At 40.7% G+C, this 16640-nt stretch overlaps 1 protein-coding gene across 2 annotated transcripts in view; it reads left to right on the plus strand.

The window, feature by feature from the left end:
- Positions 1-1105: 1105 nt before the first annotated feature.
- slc39a11 (solute carrier family 39, member 11) overlaps positions 1106-16640 on the plus strand; it is a 116382-nt gene continuing 100847 nt past the window's right edge. The window contains exons 1-3 of one of the 2 annotated variants that reach the window (XM_076759946.1): positions 1106-1136; positions 2329-2446; positions 3458-3496. In XM_076759946.1, coding sequence (XP_076616061.1) covers positions 2339-2446; positions 3458-3496 — 147 coding nt within the window. In that variant the 5' untranslated portion in view covers positions 1106-1136; positions 2329-2338. The remainder of the gene's footprint in view (positions 1137-2328; positions 2447-3457; positions 3497-16640) is intronic. The other variant, XM_076759947.1, reaches the window with a different exon arrangement.

Consider the following 16640-nt stretch of genomic DNA (forward strand, 5'->3'; position numbering starts at 1 on the left):
TCAAAGTTATTTCGATTGTGCTTTACAGGAATCTTGTCAGTTGTCGGTTATGCAAAATCTCTGTGTAGACAGTGTGTGTGTTCCTAAAACAGGAAGATTTAGTGCTCAGTGGAAGAGCTAAATCAGTTACTGATGATCGGTGTGTGGGTAAAAGGCCAACATGCCTGTGATTTACCACTGGGAGGTGAATGAGAGCATCAATCTTTAAAACGTCCATTAGGAAGATAAAATTCCCCAGTACCATCCCAAGAATCTGTTCCTTCTCAAAACCCAGCAAAAGGTCCACACATGCACACATGTGCCGCCCAAAAAGTGTATTTTAAGTAAAACCGGTACTGTCACGGTGTAAAATTATTCCATGATAAGCAAAAGTCCAGCAATAAAAATGTTACTTAAGTGAAAGCACTTATGTATTGTTACTATTAGCATGTACCTAAAGTATGAAAGCAAAGTCCTCGAAGTACTCAATGCAGCAAAATTGGCATTGTTGCACAATCTATATCATGTTAAGACATCACTGATTGCAATTGTTACTGATTCAGTCGTGTTGTTGGCATTGTAACATAGAAATTGACCTCAATTTCTATGTTGCTACTTGCTACTTGTTTACACAATACTGCCACAAATATTAGGCTATAAACAGATTGTATGGTTTATATGTATAATTTATTCTATGAAGTAAATTGCAGAGCTGTCAGATAAATGCACTGGACTAAAAAGTACAATATTTCCCTCTTAACTGTAGCGTGTGCATGTATATGAAACTGCTTGTTGAAATTTGCTGTTTTTGTTTGCCATCTTTTACATGTTACTAGATCTTCACAGATTTCAGAAATCCAATGAATCTAATCTAATTGGATTCACATGAGATAATCCATGATGAGACAGTGAGACATTTTGACTTTAATATTGTTAAGTATTTCTCACATAAAGCTCTGAATTTCTCAGCTCTCCAAACCCCTTTCTTGCGTTCTTCACAGTCTATAATTTTAATGAATGGAGTCGCCTCCACCGCAGCTGCTGTCAAAGTGATTGACCAATAGGCTGCGAGGAGAGGCGGGGCTTTTACTGTCATAGACACGTGGACCGGGAAGTAGGAAGTAAATACAGAAGAATCGAGGTGCAGCTGGAAAGAAGTGAGTAAACTTGAAGCTATTGGCAAACATTTGCGATAACGTAAACTTACGGTAAAATTCAGCTATGCCGAATGAATACATGTTGTTTCATAATACTACAAATGGAGTTTGAATGAAATTTAAGCGTGCTGTTATGTAATACAAGGCGAGCAAGCCTTTAAAGTTAGCCGGCTGGCTCTGAATATAGGTTACTGTAGAAATGCTGCAGTGCAACTCAGTTAAACGACGACGAGTTATACTATGTTAATGCAGCCACATTAAAGCAGTCTATGCAGTGTTTGTCGACAGAAATAAATGTAAAAAACATGCAGCATTGATGAGATGAATACAAGTTTGTGTAAGTCATATTCACCATCTGACGTTGTCAGTCGTTGCATTATGAAGGCAGCTTTCGGTGCAGCTGTGCGGTAAAGAATCCCAACTGCATGATTTTTTTTTGTTTTTTATTCACGCACTCATGAGAATGACATGAGATGATTACATGCGAGCAGTTTCAGCATACGTGTTACTTAAAAATTTCCAGTTGTCGCAACACATATGTACCGCAAGTGAATGTGAAAAGTCGCCAGCTTGTGCTCCCTTAAAGTGAGACCATGGCACTTTTGACAGAAGAAATAACACATTCTTCTTCCTCCAAATAAAAAGCTAAACAAGCTAAAAGTTCAAGTATTTTGCAGTATGAGTGCCAAAGTGACAGCCTAGCATTCACAGCACCTACTGTACATTGCATTTATTGTGGCAGAAACATGAATCCTAATCATATTTTAGGCTGTGTTAACTATTAATTGAGAAATGGTCGGCCAGTTCCAGCAGGTTTGGAAACATGTATGCAAATGAAACAGTCCAGGATATTTAACTTCTGTGCAAATAAGATATGACTCATTCGCTCTGTTGTGTGCTGAGACAAACACACACAAGTTGACTGAAGATGAGTCAGCAGAAGTACTTTCACCCCTGTGTGTGTATCTTGTGGTTGCTCTCGTGTTGTAGATATGAAGTGGAACATATGAAAAGATACACAAGTGTTACTGCTTTCACATTTCAGCGTCATTTCACATTCCACCCATTCTGTTTTCCTCCTCCTGTTCTTTCCATCCAGAAAGATGAGCACAAGATATCATGTGCCACATTTTCCAGCATAATGTGAATGTGCCATGGTATATGTTTGTGTGCATGTGTGTTGTCCGTCCAGGTCTGGCACCATGCTGGAAGGCTACAGCCCCATGACCCAGGCCCTGCTGGGGACTCTGTTCACCTGGGGTCTGACCGCTGCCGGAGCAGCCCTGGTGTTTGTCTTCTCCAGCCGACAGGTATTGCATGAACGCACAAACATGTGGAGCCCGAGTAAACACTTTGCACTTAGCCTTGGCAAGAATTAGACGAGAAGATAGCACTCCCACATCTGTATGGTAATGATGTAGCTGCAGCTAGCAGGGTTAGCATAGCTTAGCATTAAGACTCGGGGGGGGGGGGGGTCTGCCCAAAAGTAAAACAGTCCGCCTACTGTTCCAACACCTTTAAATCTCACTAATTAACATGTTTGTTTAAGTCACACAAACAAAAGTTAGTTGCTTCAGGTTCTACTTCCAATCTTTATGCTAAGCTAAGATAAGCTAACCTTTGGTGAGCACTAATTTCATATTTAAGACAGACGTAAGAGTGATATTGATTTTCTCATCTCTTGGCAAGAAAAGAAAAAAAACCTGTTTCCCAGAGTGTTAGAATCTTTCTAGAAATGTGGATGTTCTTCATGTTATGTAATGTCTGCACAGCCCACGTCCAGAAAACAGCACCTGAGCAGAGCAGCTCCGTCTGCGTGCAGTGTTTAGAGTCACCTGTGCTTGTGAGGCTAAAACAGAAGAAAATGGACTTGAAGTGTTAGAATCCGCTCTGGGCTCCTGCGTGGCCAGAGTAAACACCCGGCCAGACACAGATGAGACGGACGAGTGAAAAATGCGTCTGAAAAGCCTCCTGTGTAAACAGGCTGTCACAGCGCAGCTTCATCTGAACACACAATTGATCAGATACATCCGTGATGAAACAGCATCTGGATGAAAACAGCACATAAATGAACCATGTTTTTATTATTTATTTCAAGACAACATCTTTTAAATCCTCTCAGCCATTCAGCTGCTGCTGCCAAGAGCCGAGGATTGCCAGTACGACTGTTACAGAGTGTGTTGCAGCGCATCACATGAAGCTCGTCGACCGACAGAATGCTTCTGCTGTTTTCTTATTACTCTCAGGCCATATTGTGTTTTTGCCAGTTCAGTCAACAGTAAGACGTTCTCAATCTCTCTTGTCTGGTCTGCTCTTTCCAGAAGCGCATCTTGGATGGAAGTTTAGGCTTTGCAGCTGGGGTGAGTTAGATTGCGTCTGAGCCAAACCACACTCTGTCTCTCTCTATCTCTCTCACTCACACTCACACACACACACACTTACAGCACAGGTAGCAGGAGGCTGAATGTTATGGGCTCTTGAATGTGTCACTGTGGCAGGCAGAGTTTCAAAGCCTGACACTTCCAGATGTCGCATTAATTCTTGGAAGTTTGAGATAAGTGTTCCCCTGAAGGAATTCTTGGCCTTATCATGTCTGAAGAGGTATTGTGCTATAATAGAAAATGCATCCTCTAAATCCCACAATCTGACTCTTACAATTACAGTTTTTGATTTCCTGAGGGAGCAACAGTTCACGGCTGATATTTATGAAGTGTCTTAGAGTAAGAAGACAGCAGGAAATCTAATGCGGTACAGATGTGTGAAGTCCCAAAGTGATGCTTATTACAATAGTAAATTGCTTTTTAAGCTTTTCAAACCTATGGAAGCTATCTTGTCCAATATTTTGGGATTCCTTTAAGAGCGGCATGGCTGTTTTAACTTTTTACAAGTTCTCATAAGAGAGATATGACTCTCATTTTTTCTGTTGTGTGCTGAAACAAATGCAGTGTGTGTGTGTCACACTAGTAATGTGAGGGCTTAAAGGGACAGAAGCTGACTGTCCAACACAACATGAGGTTTTAATTAACAGTGAGCTTCTTCAAACCTGCATGAATTGATTTCAGCACAACAGCCTGTAAACAGAACAGTGACATATTATCAAAGTTCATTTGGCTAATGTGTAAAGATCCAGTTGCCTGTTGACATGTACGTATGTAGACATGGAACAACATTAGAATTCATATGGAGTTATGTTTCTGGCCACATGTCAAGTCCAATGTCCACCCTCCTTTGAGTTCTGGTCTCCACCAACTCCTGAGAAAGAATATCTGTCTGTCTCATATCAGCTAAATGTCCATTATGTTCACCAGCTACTAATTTAGTCTGTCTGCTGTTTGGTGCTTTACAAATGCTGTTCAGTGGCTCTATCAAAGCTTTTTTGCTAACATATCTACCTGCTGCGTCTGCGGACAAAATATGTCTTTTTTTATAATATGTGTGTCCTTTGTCTGCAATATACTCACATAATTTTCATAAAACATCAGATTAATCTCCCCCCAGACTTAATGAAATACAATAGCCTTGCCCTAAGGTCTTTTCAACGTACCTCAAATCTACAAAACATTTTCATTAATTCGATTTTCCAGTTCCTAGCATTGTTAAATGATAACCTTCATTTTCAGAGAGCACCTGTCTCGTGCATGTAGACAGCTTCATAAGTTACCTTGAGGAATGGATGGATTTTAAAATCCCTTTGAAAACTTAAATTGCAAGTTTGGTGATCATCACCGGCCAAGATGAGCGAGCTGATAAGACTAATGCCACATGATGAAGGATCGTCCACGCTTCCTTGAGGAAGAGAACGCCAGAAAAGATGGATCGAATCTCAATCAGCCCTTATCTCAGTTATCTCTGTTTTGGTCTTAACAGCTTTTTAGTTCCATCCCAGGGTATGCTGATGCTCTTATACATTCAAATGAAATCAGAGATTGATGGGGAAAAGCTGAGAGGTGATTTGGTCAAACATTTGCTGCACTTTTATCCAATTTTGTGAGCAGCATATCTTTCTGAAACATGTTTTTGATTAACTTAGAGACTCGGCGTGAATACCATGAATAATTGAGACACGTTGGGAGAGTCTCTCCAATTTTACAGACTCTTGTTGGCATAATATGCTTTTCCAGTAATTCATTTGAACAGGAAACTCAATTATTCATACTCACCCTGCATATTATATGTAAGCTTTTGGCCCTGATAATCCTGTCGACATTCAAAGTTAGCAGCAGCTGGTGTCGTCGCAGAATGCACAAAGGACTGGAACATCTATCTTTTCAAATTTCAATTTTTTTTTGAATAACGGCTCCCGTTCGGTTTGTGTTACTGAAAGTGTGTGTGGGGAAAAAAAGGTAAACCGTCTGGAGCACTAATACGGGATAAATGGATGCAGAGAGACGAAATGCTGCTGGCTTGTACAGTTTTGTGCTTGTTGAATGCAGACTGTAAACAACACACCTCCACAGTCACTGATGTTGTGCCTCTGAGATCTGGCTGTGCCAAGTGGCAAGATTGCTCCTCCGTGTGGCTTTTAAATTGGACAAATTCAACTCTCCAGGCATTTAGGTTTCTGAGGTAAAGGTACCTGAGGAGCTGAGTGGACATGGGAAGAGGAGAAGAGCAGATCGGTTTTCCCTCTATGTCGCTTTCAGAGAATGTCCTGACCGGCCTTGGTTTTTGGCCACAGTGAAACAAGGTCAGACAAAGAGTAGAGCAGAGAAGGAGCAGAGGCAGATACTGAGGAAGCGAGTGTTCCACTGCATTAAGTGATGGTGCTATTTTCAGTGCTGGATAATGCTCAGGAGAAGCAGACATGCCTTTTGTCATTCAAACCACTTTTTCCTGCCCTTGCACTCCAAAATTTTCCTTTTTTTCACTGTGCAAAGGAGAGCAATTACACTCATTCACAATCTGACAAGCTTTTACTTCGGTCTCGAATCTCATTTCGAGCAGTCTCACCTGAGGAGTGACCTGCAAGGAATGGACAACAGCTTTTCTTTAATGATGTGGTGCGTTTGACCCTGACCCCACCGTATGATGCTGTTCTTTGGAAGCTGCTCTGGAGGACCAGCTGATTCCTTGAGTATTTTTCCCCACTGTAAATCCATTTCAGATGTTTTACTGATCTCAAAGAACCAAATATTTTGTAGTGCCAGCACTAAGTTTATTGAAAATGTAATTATTCGGTCATAGACCTTCGTCAGTCAACAGCATCTTTATACAGTTACGCTGTTGCAACACAAGTTGCAACAGCTATCAATAGTTGATTTAATATAAAATCACACAAGACAAACAGACCAGACCACAACTACTGAAACATGAGAATTTCACATTTATCCAAGCAATAGAAGTGTTTAAACTTCCAGTCAGTGAATATTGTCAGTCCAACAGCGCTGTCAGAAATGAAAATCCCTCTTTGGTAAATATTAGCAATAACTTAAGGAGTTCAAAATGTTTGACAACATGATACGACTTCAGGCAAAACAAGAAAACCAGGTTGCAAGGAGTGCTTGCAAATGGTGTCCATCTGGTGCTCATCAGTTTGGGGATCAAATTAGTTTAGAACTGGTAGAGAAGTCCGAGGCACTCGGAAAGGTAGTGAATTAAGAAGCCTTTTCTAATGCATGACTGATAATTTCAAATAGAGGTAAGCACATGCCTACATGTTTCAGCCATTGAGGCCTTTTTCAGGGCAAATACGAGATAGTCGTCTTCCTGTATGATCGCCAGCAGAGGACATCACAACTAGCAAACAAAAAACTACAAATACATACACAGAAGCAACAAATATACGCAGCATCTTAATAGTCAGTACACAAAGGTAAAACAATGAATCATCGTTTCTAAATAAAGGGCAGTTACAGAAATGGAGAGAAATCAGGTTCCCCATTCAAACCTGGGCGCAGCTTTCAATGTGCAAATCCAAAACGACTCTCTTTGTAGGAGCCTTTTTAATCTATCCCCTCCGCTTATTGAGTTTTCTCTGCAGTCTGTGGCTGATCTCTTTAGTGTAAACGCCATGGTCAGCCTCTGAATGAGTGGAACCCTGGGATGTTGGGGGTCACCACTTCTTATAGCATGCTTATGTTGGGCCAGTCCTGCCTTCAGTTTACACTTAGTTCTCCCAATATAAAAACAGCGACATGGACACTGGAGTCTGTAGACCACATATGAGGTATTGCAATCGATCAGTGACTTTATATTAAACCAATGACCTGATGTTTTGTCAGTGTTGTTGAATCATGTTACCACAATGATTGCAATTTGCACACTGCGGTTACCTGCTGTGATGCTTAAGCAGGTGTTATGTTGCACAGGGGGAAGATAACCCTTGACAAGTTTGTTGTTAAGGCTTGGGACTCTTCCTAAGCTGATGGGAGGGGCATGTGGAGGAGCTTCTCTGAACTGAGAACTGTCACTTCTCAATACGTCCCAATCGTCTTCTGTGTCACAAATGCATTTGAGTCTCTAAAGCTGCCCAAGAGGTATATTGTCAATCGACTGTAGGGGATGGAAACTGCCTGCTCTGAGCATGGTGATAGGATCAGTCGGTTTTCTATACATAGATCTATGTAAATCTCCATTGTCCTCTTTCATGATCTGAAGGTCAAGACATGGATTTCAGTTAAAGAGAACTCCAGGCTAAACCTCAAATTACTGTTGTTTAAATGCATATGAAATTGTAGAAGTTATCTCTCTGACCCAGACCATAATAAGGGAATATAATCTATGTACCTCTCCCACCATATAATCTGACCAAGTAGACATTTAGGCTAGAAAACCCAAATGTTTCCTCTCAGAATAAACAGGTTAGAGTAATTAGATGCAAAACAAGCTGCCATCACCAAGTGTTGCCAAATGAAAGCAGCAGCAGCGTCTGCTCCTGTTGTCTCTTTTCTAAGTAATGTGATAAAGCCTCTAACCCCTCTTTATGGTCACTATTAGTATATAGTGATTCCACGTCCGTGGCCACTAAAAATGATGTGTTCTGTATGGCTTTGGTTTCATTCAATACATGCATGCTATCTGGAATATAAGATGGTAAAATTAACACAAATGGCTTGATAAAAAATTTGCTGCTTCTGTTACTGATTCATTTAGTCAGAATCCACCAGGGAGACACACAAGTCTCCCTGGTGGATTCTCTAAGTTCTTGTGTATTTTAGGAAACATGTAAAAAGAAGGGTTTTTTGAACTTAAACACAATAGAAAATCATTCTTCTTTCTGCAAAATCCTCTCTTCATTCTTTGCCTGTCGGAGCATTTCTCTAAATTTAGTCTAAATTTGTTCAATTGGGTTTGACATTAAGGGCTCATAGTTGTCACGGTTATCCAGCTGTTGTCTGGCCTCTGTGACGTACTGGTCTCTGCTCCACACGGCCACTGCTCTCCTTTCTCAGCTCTTTTAATAGTGATGTCTTCATTAGTTGACATCCATTTCACACACTACCTTCTGGAGTGCCTCAGACTTCTTTACCAGTTCTAAACATGACATTTCTGATTTTACATGTAAATGAACATTTGTTACATTCAAGCAAACAAGTTCACACAACACTCACTAAAACGTTCACCTCACTTTACCTTTCAATCAGCCAGCACTTTCCTTTGGTTTTATATTTTCTGCACTTGCTGGAGAGCACTGCTGCACTCAACCATCAGGTAAGATAGTGCGAAAGACCTGCAAATAAAGGCTGTCTGATAGCAAGGTGAAACACTGAAAATGTTCTAAATATAGCACTTGAACTGATAAAGATTTTTTTAAGAAGTTTTCTGTGGAGCACATCTGAAGCGGCATGTTGCTTAGCATCCGTGTCGGTACTACTCTGCCTCTCCAAACTGGGGACGTGCTGACTGCCATCCACTTTGGGTAATACACTGAATATGCATTAGTACCTCGTGTAACCTGAACTATCCCTTTAAACAACTGCTGCAAGTTTGATAATTCTACTACATTTCTAACTATTTGACATCAACACCCCAACATTTCAGCACAATTTGAACATGTTTTTGTTCAAGCTCATGAGCACAATTTGACACAGTGTCAAAGTGTGTTATGGCATTGGTTATTTTATCGACATCCACTCATAATAGATTTTTTTAAATATGTTTATTTCTATATCTGTGCAAAGATTAAAAAAAGCTATACTTGTTAGTTGCATGAGTCTGTTGAAATGCCATACTGAGAGAGATTCATCTGTCAAATGTTACTGCAGGTAAAAATCTTGAGGTGACTCATGAAGACATAGCCTGCTGAGCGACTGTCATGCACAGAATAATTGTTAGTAAGATGAACAGCAGGTTAAGATGTGAGAGGGAAACCAACAGCTATTGGTCTCTGCTGTTGTGCATATGCAGATTTGATGAAGCCATGCAATGCAGCCCACGTGGCCGCGGCTCATCTCAGACAGGGCCGCTGTGTTGCACTCACTGCACTCTATTAAAACAGTATTTGCACATGGTTTTGTATGTGCTGTATTTGCACAGTCGGGACACAACGTCACACCTTATGTGTTCACTGAAGCTCAACCTCTGCCTCAACAGAACAGAAATGAAACACAACACTTCTGTTTCTTGTTCCATTTTTCATGAGTTTAAAATAATAAAAGCTTTAAGTCTTTTTCTGCCGTGGTTCAAGGCGGTCGAGAGGCCGGTTGGACATACTGCCAAATCCTCGGACACAGCGCTGGAGATGACTTATGGTGGTGTAATGAACATTCACTTCTCAGGCTCCGGTGCACATTCCTGCAGTCAGCCATGCAATTTGCTCTCTTATAACTTTCGACACCTGTGGCATTGTGTTGTGTGATTAAAACTGCACAATTTAGAGTGACCTTTTGTTGTGACCAGCCCAAGGCACACCTGTACAACAATCATGCTGTTTAAAAAGCATCGTAATATGCCACACCTGTCAGGTGGATGAATTATCTTGGTAAAGTAGTCAGTAGCACAGATTTGGGAACAAAATATGAGAGAAATAAGCCTTTCCTAACAATAGATAAAGTCTCAGAAACTCATGAAAGCAAAAAAAAAGGGTTGCATTTATACTTTGTACGTATTCCCCAATAGGCCAGCCATGCTCAGGACCTTCACAATACTTTTAAGTCTAACATAAAAAGTGGCTTTGACAACTTCCAAGGGCTGTTTGAAGGCTAGGACTTTGTTTTAAGGGTTAGTTTAGAATTAGGTTTAAGTCTAAGTTCGGGTTAGGCACGTAGTTTGGATGGTTAAGGTTAGGGTAAGAGGCTAGCAAATGCATATGTCAATGAGGGTCTTTACATGGATAGAAGCACAGGGTTGTGTGTGTATGTATGTGTGTGTGAGTGTGTGTGAGGCTCGGTGGGTGTTCCATGACCTGCATGTGTCATGCTTTTTGCGTCTCATGTGATTCAGATGCCATCCTGTTCCCATGCTTTTCATCTGCTGCCCCCCTGAATCCGACACATGCAAACACGCACAGATTCAGCTACAGATGGACAAACACACACACACACACACACACACACACGCCACACAGTCTTTGTCACAGCAGAAATTCACGTCATGCTGTCCCAGAACTCAGCGTCTCTCAGCTGTGATGGCAGACAAAGAATAACAACTTATGATAATTTCTTTTTTTTTTCTATCTCTATTTATCCTCCTTCCTTCTTGGGTTCCTTCCAGTCCCACCTCTCTTGGCATGCCGTAGGTAGCGGTACTGTTTTTTTCTTGGACAGATGTGTTAGAGAAAGCAGTTACTGGGAATGACGTTCGTGGGCGACATTCAGGCCCAGTCTGTCTCTCTTCAAGTTATTATACGGGAACGGTTTAGGGCTCTCTTGATACAACAGTAATTCCTCCACAGGCAGTTTATGAAGGTGGCTCCAGCTGTTTTTTTTTACGGATTACAATCATGTACAAACAGTTCTCATTGGCTGGTAAGTTTTCACTGCTGTGTCATAACGTCACACTACCTGCTGCACTGGAACGAACGGCTGCCAGTGAACGTAATCCAGCCGACATTATGTTTCCTTCAAAAAGTAGTAGCCAGTATAAATGACTTGTATTACTTTAGGTGTTTCCTGCCCTGGGGATTGGAAGAAAGAGCAGCGCACTGTATTTTGCATAGTCAGTGATCATTTTTATTTCTGAACGGACCAGAAACACACCTCCAGAAAGTTCCAAAGTTCTTGGTTCATGCTGAAGGAAATAGTTCCTATAACTGGTTCCAAAAAGTTGCATACTTCTCAGAAAAGTTCCCAGAAAAATGCATATTCACTACGTTTCCTAACCTGTGACAGGAATCCTGTCTCCTCCAGGATTTAGCACAGTATCCCTCCACCCACCAAACCTCTGAAAATGAGTTTTTGCAATTTATGTTTAGTATGCACCAAGAAACCAACCGTGGGATGTCAGTGCGTTTATTGCCCGTCAGAGCTGCAGTTCCACACATCTTCAGTCGTTTCCCCGCCGTGTGATAAAGAAAATGAGCACTCTCCTTGTCAGTGTGATGAATACATAAAATCACTGGTCCGAGCAAAAATGAAGACACTAATTAATTAATACCGCAGTCTCACCACATGTAAGGGATTTTGCGTGCATGATTCTTGATGTCGTAGCTAGATGGCCTGAGTCCACATGACGCACAAATGCACATCGACGATGAGAGGAGACCAACAGCAGTGCCAAGGCATTACATAAATGCACATTAATGATAGAGACCTCAGTAAAAGAAAACGAGTGGAAGCCAAAAAAGCAAGTGGAATGTCATTTGGAAGGAGATCATCAGTTGAGCTTGAAGCCTCATTCTTTAACCTTGATAAAAAAAATGATCCATATCTTTTGCCTTTCATCGGTGGATGAAAGGAAGCACCGTTGTCATGGAGGTCGTTGTTTTCACTAGAGCTTGATATGTAGTGTCACTCGTGATAACAGGCAGTCATCTATGGGGGGAGATCATAACAACTGTGGACTGAGCAAACCATATCCACTCATGAAGCCTATGAGATGTGGCACAAAGGCTCCAGCAAACCAAATAACCCAATGATAAGAAATTTCATTTAATTTTAGACTTTCTTTTGTTTCAGTTTTAGTTAGTTTTGCTTTATGCCTCACTTATACCAAATTGTCTTGGCCTAGAAGACAGATTATATTTTCTCTATTCATTTTTACTGCGACAGAGTAGCTGTCAGAACATGTTGGATTCACACCTGTTAAGAATATTAAGAATTGCTGCTTTCATATTACTTTACATTAAACTCATTAACAAGGAAAGAGACACATCTTTTTGAGAGAGCTTCTAGGAAGTTTCAGAATTTCTGTCCTCTAGTCAAACACAATATCTATGGAGATGATTCAGAGTGAATAAATATGGAACCTGATGGCAGTGCTGCTGAGACCACTTTTCATTCTTCCCTCATCTGAGAAGATAAAATGTATGATTTACTATTTTAATCCCAGTTTTCACCCCGTAGATGCTTTTATAGGCTTTTGTTGCTGTTGCAAAAACAACTCAATCTAAAACCTTTAGAAATAAAACAACAGGTGATGGAGCGCTTTCTCAGCCAGAAACGAAGCCATTACTTTAACAGTTGAGACTGAGGCACTGTGGAGATTGGCTGCCAGTAAAAATACAGTTAACTTGAGTCTGTATTGAAGCTTGGATGAAGAATCTGTACATGGCAGCCCATTTACTCCAAAGAAAGTTACTCAGTCTGAAACTGATGCACTAACTAATGCATGTCATTCTCTGGCTCCAGCTGGTCGACTGCCCGCCCATATGGAGGACGCCGAGATTTTTATCATGTAATTCATGTGCTGAAGGAAAACAGTGGCCTGTGTAATGCACAAAAGCTCGTGAGCCAGTGTAAATTGGAGGGATCTGCCAAAACACAGTATTTCATGTAATTATACTGTGTGTGGGATTTTCTCAAGGTATTATGTTTTACAGAATTCAGCCTACACCAGCTCCTAAAGGCTTTTCCGTGACTTTTGGCATTAAAAGGTTAAAAACGAGTCTTAAGAGGCTGCAGCAGAGGTGTAGGCATTCATCCATAAGGGCTTTATTTTTGTTGCCATGCTGCTGCTAGATGCATGCTGTGGGGTAGACAGTATCACAAATAAATAAAAGTATTACAGTGTTGCTGTATGGTTGTTCTGTCTGTTATGTACACTTGGATGTACACAAAGTATAAATATTTGCATGTTGTGGGAAAGTAAAAATGAATAGCTACTTTCAATTTCAATGAGTTATTTCTGCTTTGAAAAGCAGCAAATGAGCCATCAGAGGAAGGTTTGCAGTATTGTACCCACACACGCATGCACGTTTGTAGAACATATGGACAGCGCAGATGCTCTTACTGTACATTTATATTCTGTTGTGTGCAGAATATTTAAAGCTAAGTGGAACAGTAAGGTCTGTGTATGTTTCTCAGAGAAGTGCTGTGAATTCAGTCTTACAAGGCCTGACTTAATTATCAAGGTTCTGCTCATCCCCTCTGGGTGCATATATAGAATTTCAAATGAACATTTTTTTTTTTTTTTTTGCCTAAGTCGTCCTTCCAGCTTTCCATCACAAGTGTCTCTCGCACTGCATTGAGGTGATTGAATTGACCAGATCCCATTGTCAAGTGTGGACGTATAAATGGAGAAGCTGGGGCGACGTGCTTCACATGGAGGCTGGGGTGGTGTGGGGTATACATGGAGCTCAAGATGCTTATCCTCTCTGATGATTACATTACTTGCTAATTACTTTAACTACTTTGCTTTTCTTTCCTGTATTGATGAAAATAGGGAGGGGAACCTTGCAACAAACAGTTTTCTCTGACAAACAATAGTTTTAGCTCACCGAGTGCAAAGTAAAACTGTGGGATTTCTACATTTGTGCATAAGATATTCTGATTATTCCTGCATGAATAAGCAGAATATCTGTATTTCTTTGCATGGCTGAGTGCAGATCAGACTAACTGAATCATGGTCATTCCTTGTAGGATCCAGTGTTTGCATGAGGAAAAAGAAAACCAACAACAATGACTGTGTGAATGAATCCAGACAATATCCCTGTCATCAAACGCACATATTACCTTCCTTGAAGTCTGTTGTGAGACATGACTTCATCTTTGGGTTATGGAGAGCTGCTGGCTGTATGCCTCTTAAAGCCTGCTGCAACTGCAATATTGGTTGAATGTCACTGATCACATTAGCCTTCAGTGATACCGTGTGTCATATCGAACTTTACATCCCAGCAAGAGCACAGTGCTGCGTGATTGGCAGCGTAGCTTCAACAGACTGACTGTTAGACTTTTACTCCTCTTCCCATGGCGTTTGCTCGGTAACCTTTGTTCAACTCTTTCTTCACAGGTTCGCACCTTTTACAACCAAGTTGAAAGTGGCAGCCTTCTGATTAGAGAAGCGAGTCTGTAGGGGAAGTTCTTTGAACCAGTGATTGATTGAAAATCTCGACAAGAAAAAGGATGAGGACGCCATCTCCTGCCACTAATAGATCTCTGAACATGCCCTTTAGAAGAGCCCTTTAATCCTTAGTTGCACCGGGGGCAATGTGTGGTTGCCAGCAGGATTAGACTTGACATCTTGGAGGTGTAAATGTGTGAAACTGGAAGAATGTTAAACTGGGCAATGCTTGGAGCGGGAGCCGCAACGATTAGCTGCTTAATCGATTAGTCAGTTGAAAGAAAATTAATGAAGAGTCTTTGGGACGTCATTGGAAGATGTCTCTGGGAAATTATGATAAACCTTTTTGAGATTTTTTTTTCACATTTTATGGACTAAACAATTGTGAAAATAATCAGCAGATTATGATAATGAATTCATTGTTAGTCGCAGCCCTAATTGGAGCATGACAGCAAGAAATTAAGACTGTTGGAACTACTGTTAATGTAACACACATTCAAAGATTTTGGCTACTGTAAACAGAAATCAATATCCGCTTCAGGTAACAAGGTAAATACGCTGAATCAAATAGCATCGCTTAAACAGGCATTTGACTAGCAAAGGACATCAGTGTGGCATACAGGGCACCGTCCAAACCTTAATTAGAAATGTTCTCAGACAAAGGAAGCAGTGTACACCTAAACACTGGAATCCAAAGATTTAAATGATCAGCCACAGTTGGATCTGTGGGCAAACATTAAGTTCTTCTTCCTTGTGGGCTTGATTGGAGTTTTGGTGTTGTTGATAACTTGAAACATCTAGCTGAACTCACTCATAGATATATACAGCAGATGATGCATCCGGCTTGCAGCAGGTTGTCACCCTTTCAAATAAGCTATCCTTTAAGTCATCCTTTATTTATGCATGGAGGAAATTTAATTCTCTGCATTTAAGTCATCCTATGTATTAGGAGCAGGGGAAGAAACGTGTCATTTTTAGCTTCATAGCTTTTGGAAATCAGGTCATGTTTTACTCACTTAGCTTTTCACAGTCATGGAAATTTTGACCTGCGTAGCCAGACTGCCACTATGGAAACACAAAACATGCACTAGCATACAGTATGTTTTCTCACTAGTGGCAAGTAATGACATGCTATCACCTAGCACAATTAATGCTACTCTTACTTTTTTAATGCATGACTTTCACATTAACTTGAGCCATTTTCCAACAATCAAATCCTACTAGAACTGCCCTCATACTGTATATTTAGAAATTCTACCAGATACAATTTTTCCTCCATTTCTTTCTGAAATATTGCAGGTTGCTTCAGTGATATTGGGAGTAATCTGTGAAAGATATCATGTTATGGGCTTTGATGCATCTGCTTCACAGTGCTGTAGAATTCATAGTCTTTCACATGAATTACGATTGGTGGCAGGCTTTTCAATGCGCCCTTTCCCTTGACTCTCAATAGGAACATGTACAACTTGATCTGGACCTCAACAGGTGATTGCCTCCTCCTCGGGTTTCTAGTGACAGAACAATTTGTTAATGTTTGTTAGACTGTGTAATGCCTTTGTTTGGCTCTATTTCAGAATTGGGAGCGAGGCAACTCTTTGATGCCTGCATTATTTGATCAGTTTTGAGCAGAATCTGATTTATTGTTAAGTCTCCCAAGGGTCCCCACACTGGCTGTTACAATTCTGTCTGCTAGGCTGCTGTGCATGCTGTGCTGCTGTGTGTGTTGTGATAATGAAAGCCGTACCGGCTTATTTTTCTGTTTGCTTTCTGTGTTGCTTTACTGAAATGTACATAACCACAGCTCACTATGGATGTGTTTTAATGTAGTGAAGGCTGATTCTTGTGTGTGTCCAGCACAGTTTGGGTAAAAATATTATTGCATTATAAATATTTCAGATAAGCAGTCATGTATGGTAAATTGTGAAAGCAGTGTAAAACCATATAGGGAACATTTACTAAACCTGCTGCAAATTAGTCTAGATGCAAATCAGTTGCAGTGCATCTGATTTGCATAAACGGCTGTTAAATATGATCTAATTCCAGGTTATTTTAGGCATGTCTGGAAAGTTTTTTTTCTGTGCCTGAACCTTAAAGAGAAGAAATTTGCAACCATGTATGTACACAAGA

This window comes from Chaetodon auriga, chromosome 20, assembly GCF_051107435.1.
Source record: "Chaetodon auriga isolate fChaAug3 chromosome 20, fChaAug3.hap1, whole genome shotgun sequence".
NCBI classification, from domain to species: Eukaryota; Metazoa; Chordata; class Actinopteri; order Chaetodontiformes; family Chaetodontidae; genus Chaetodon; species Chaetodon auriga.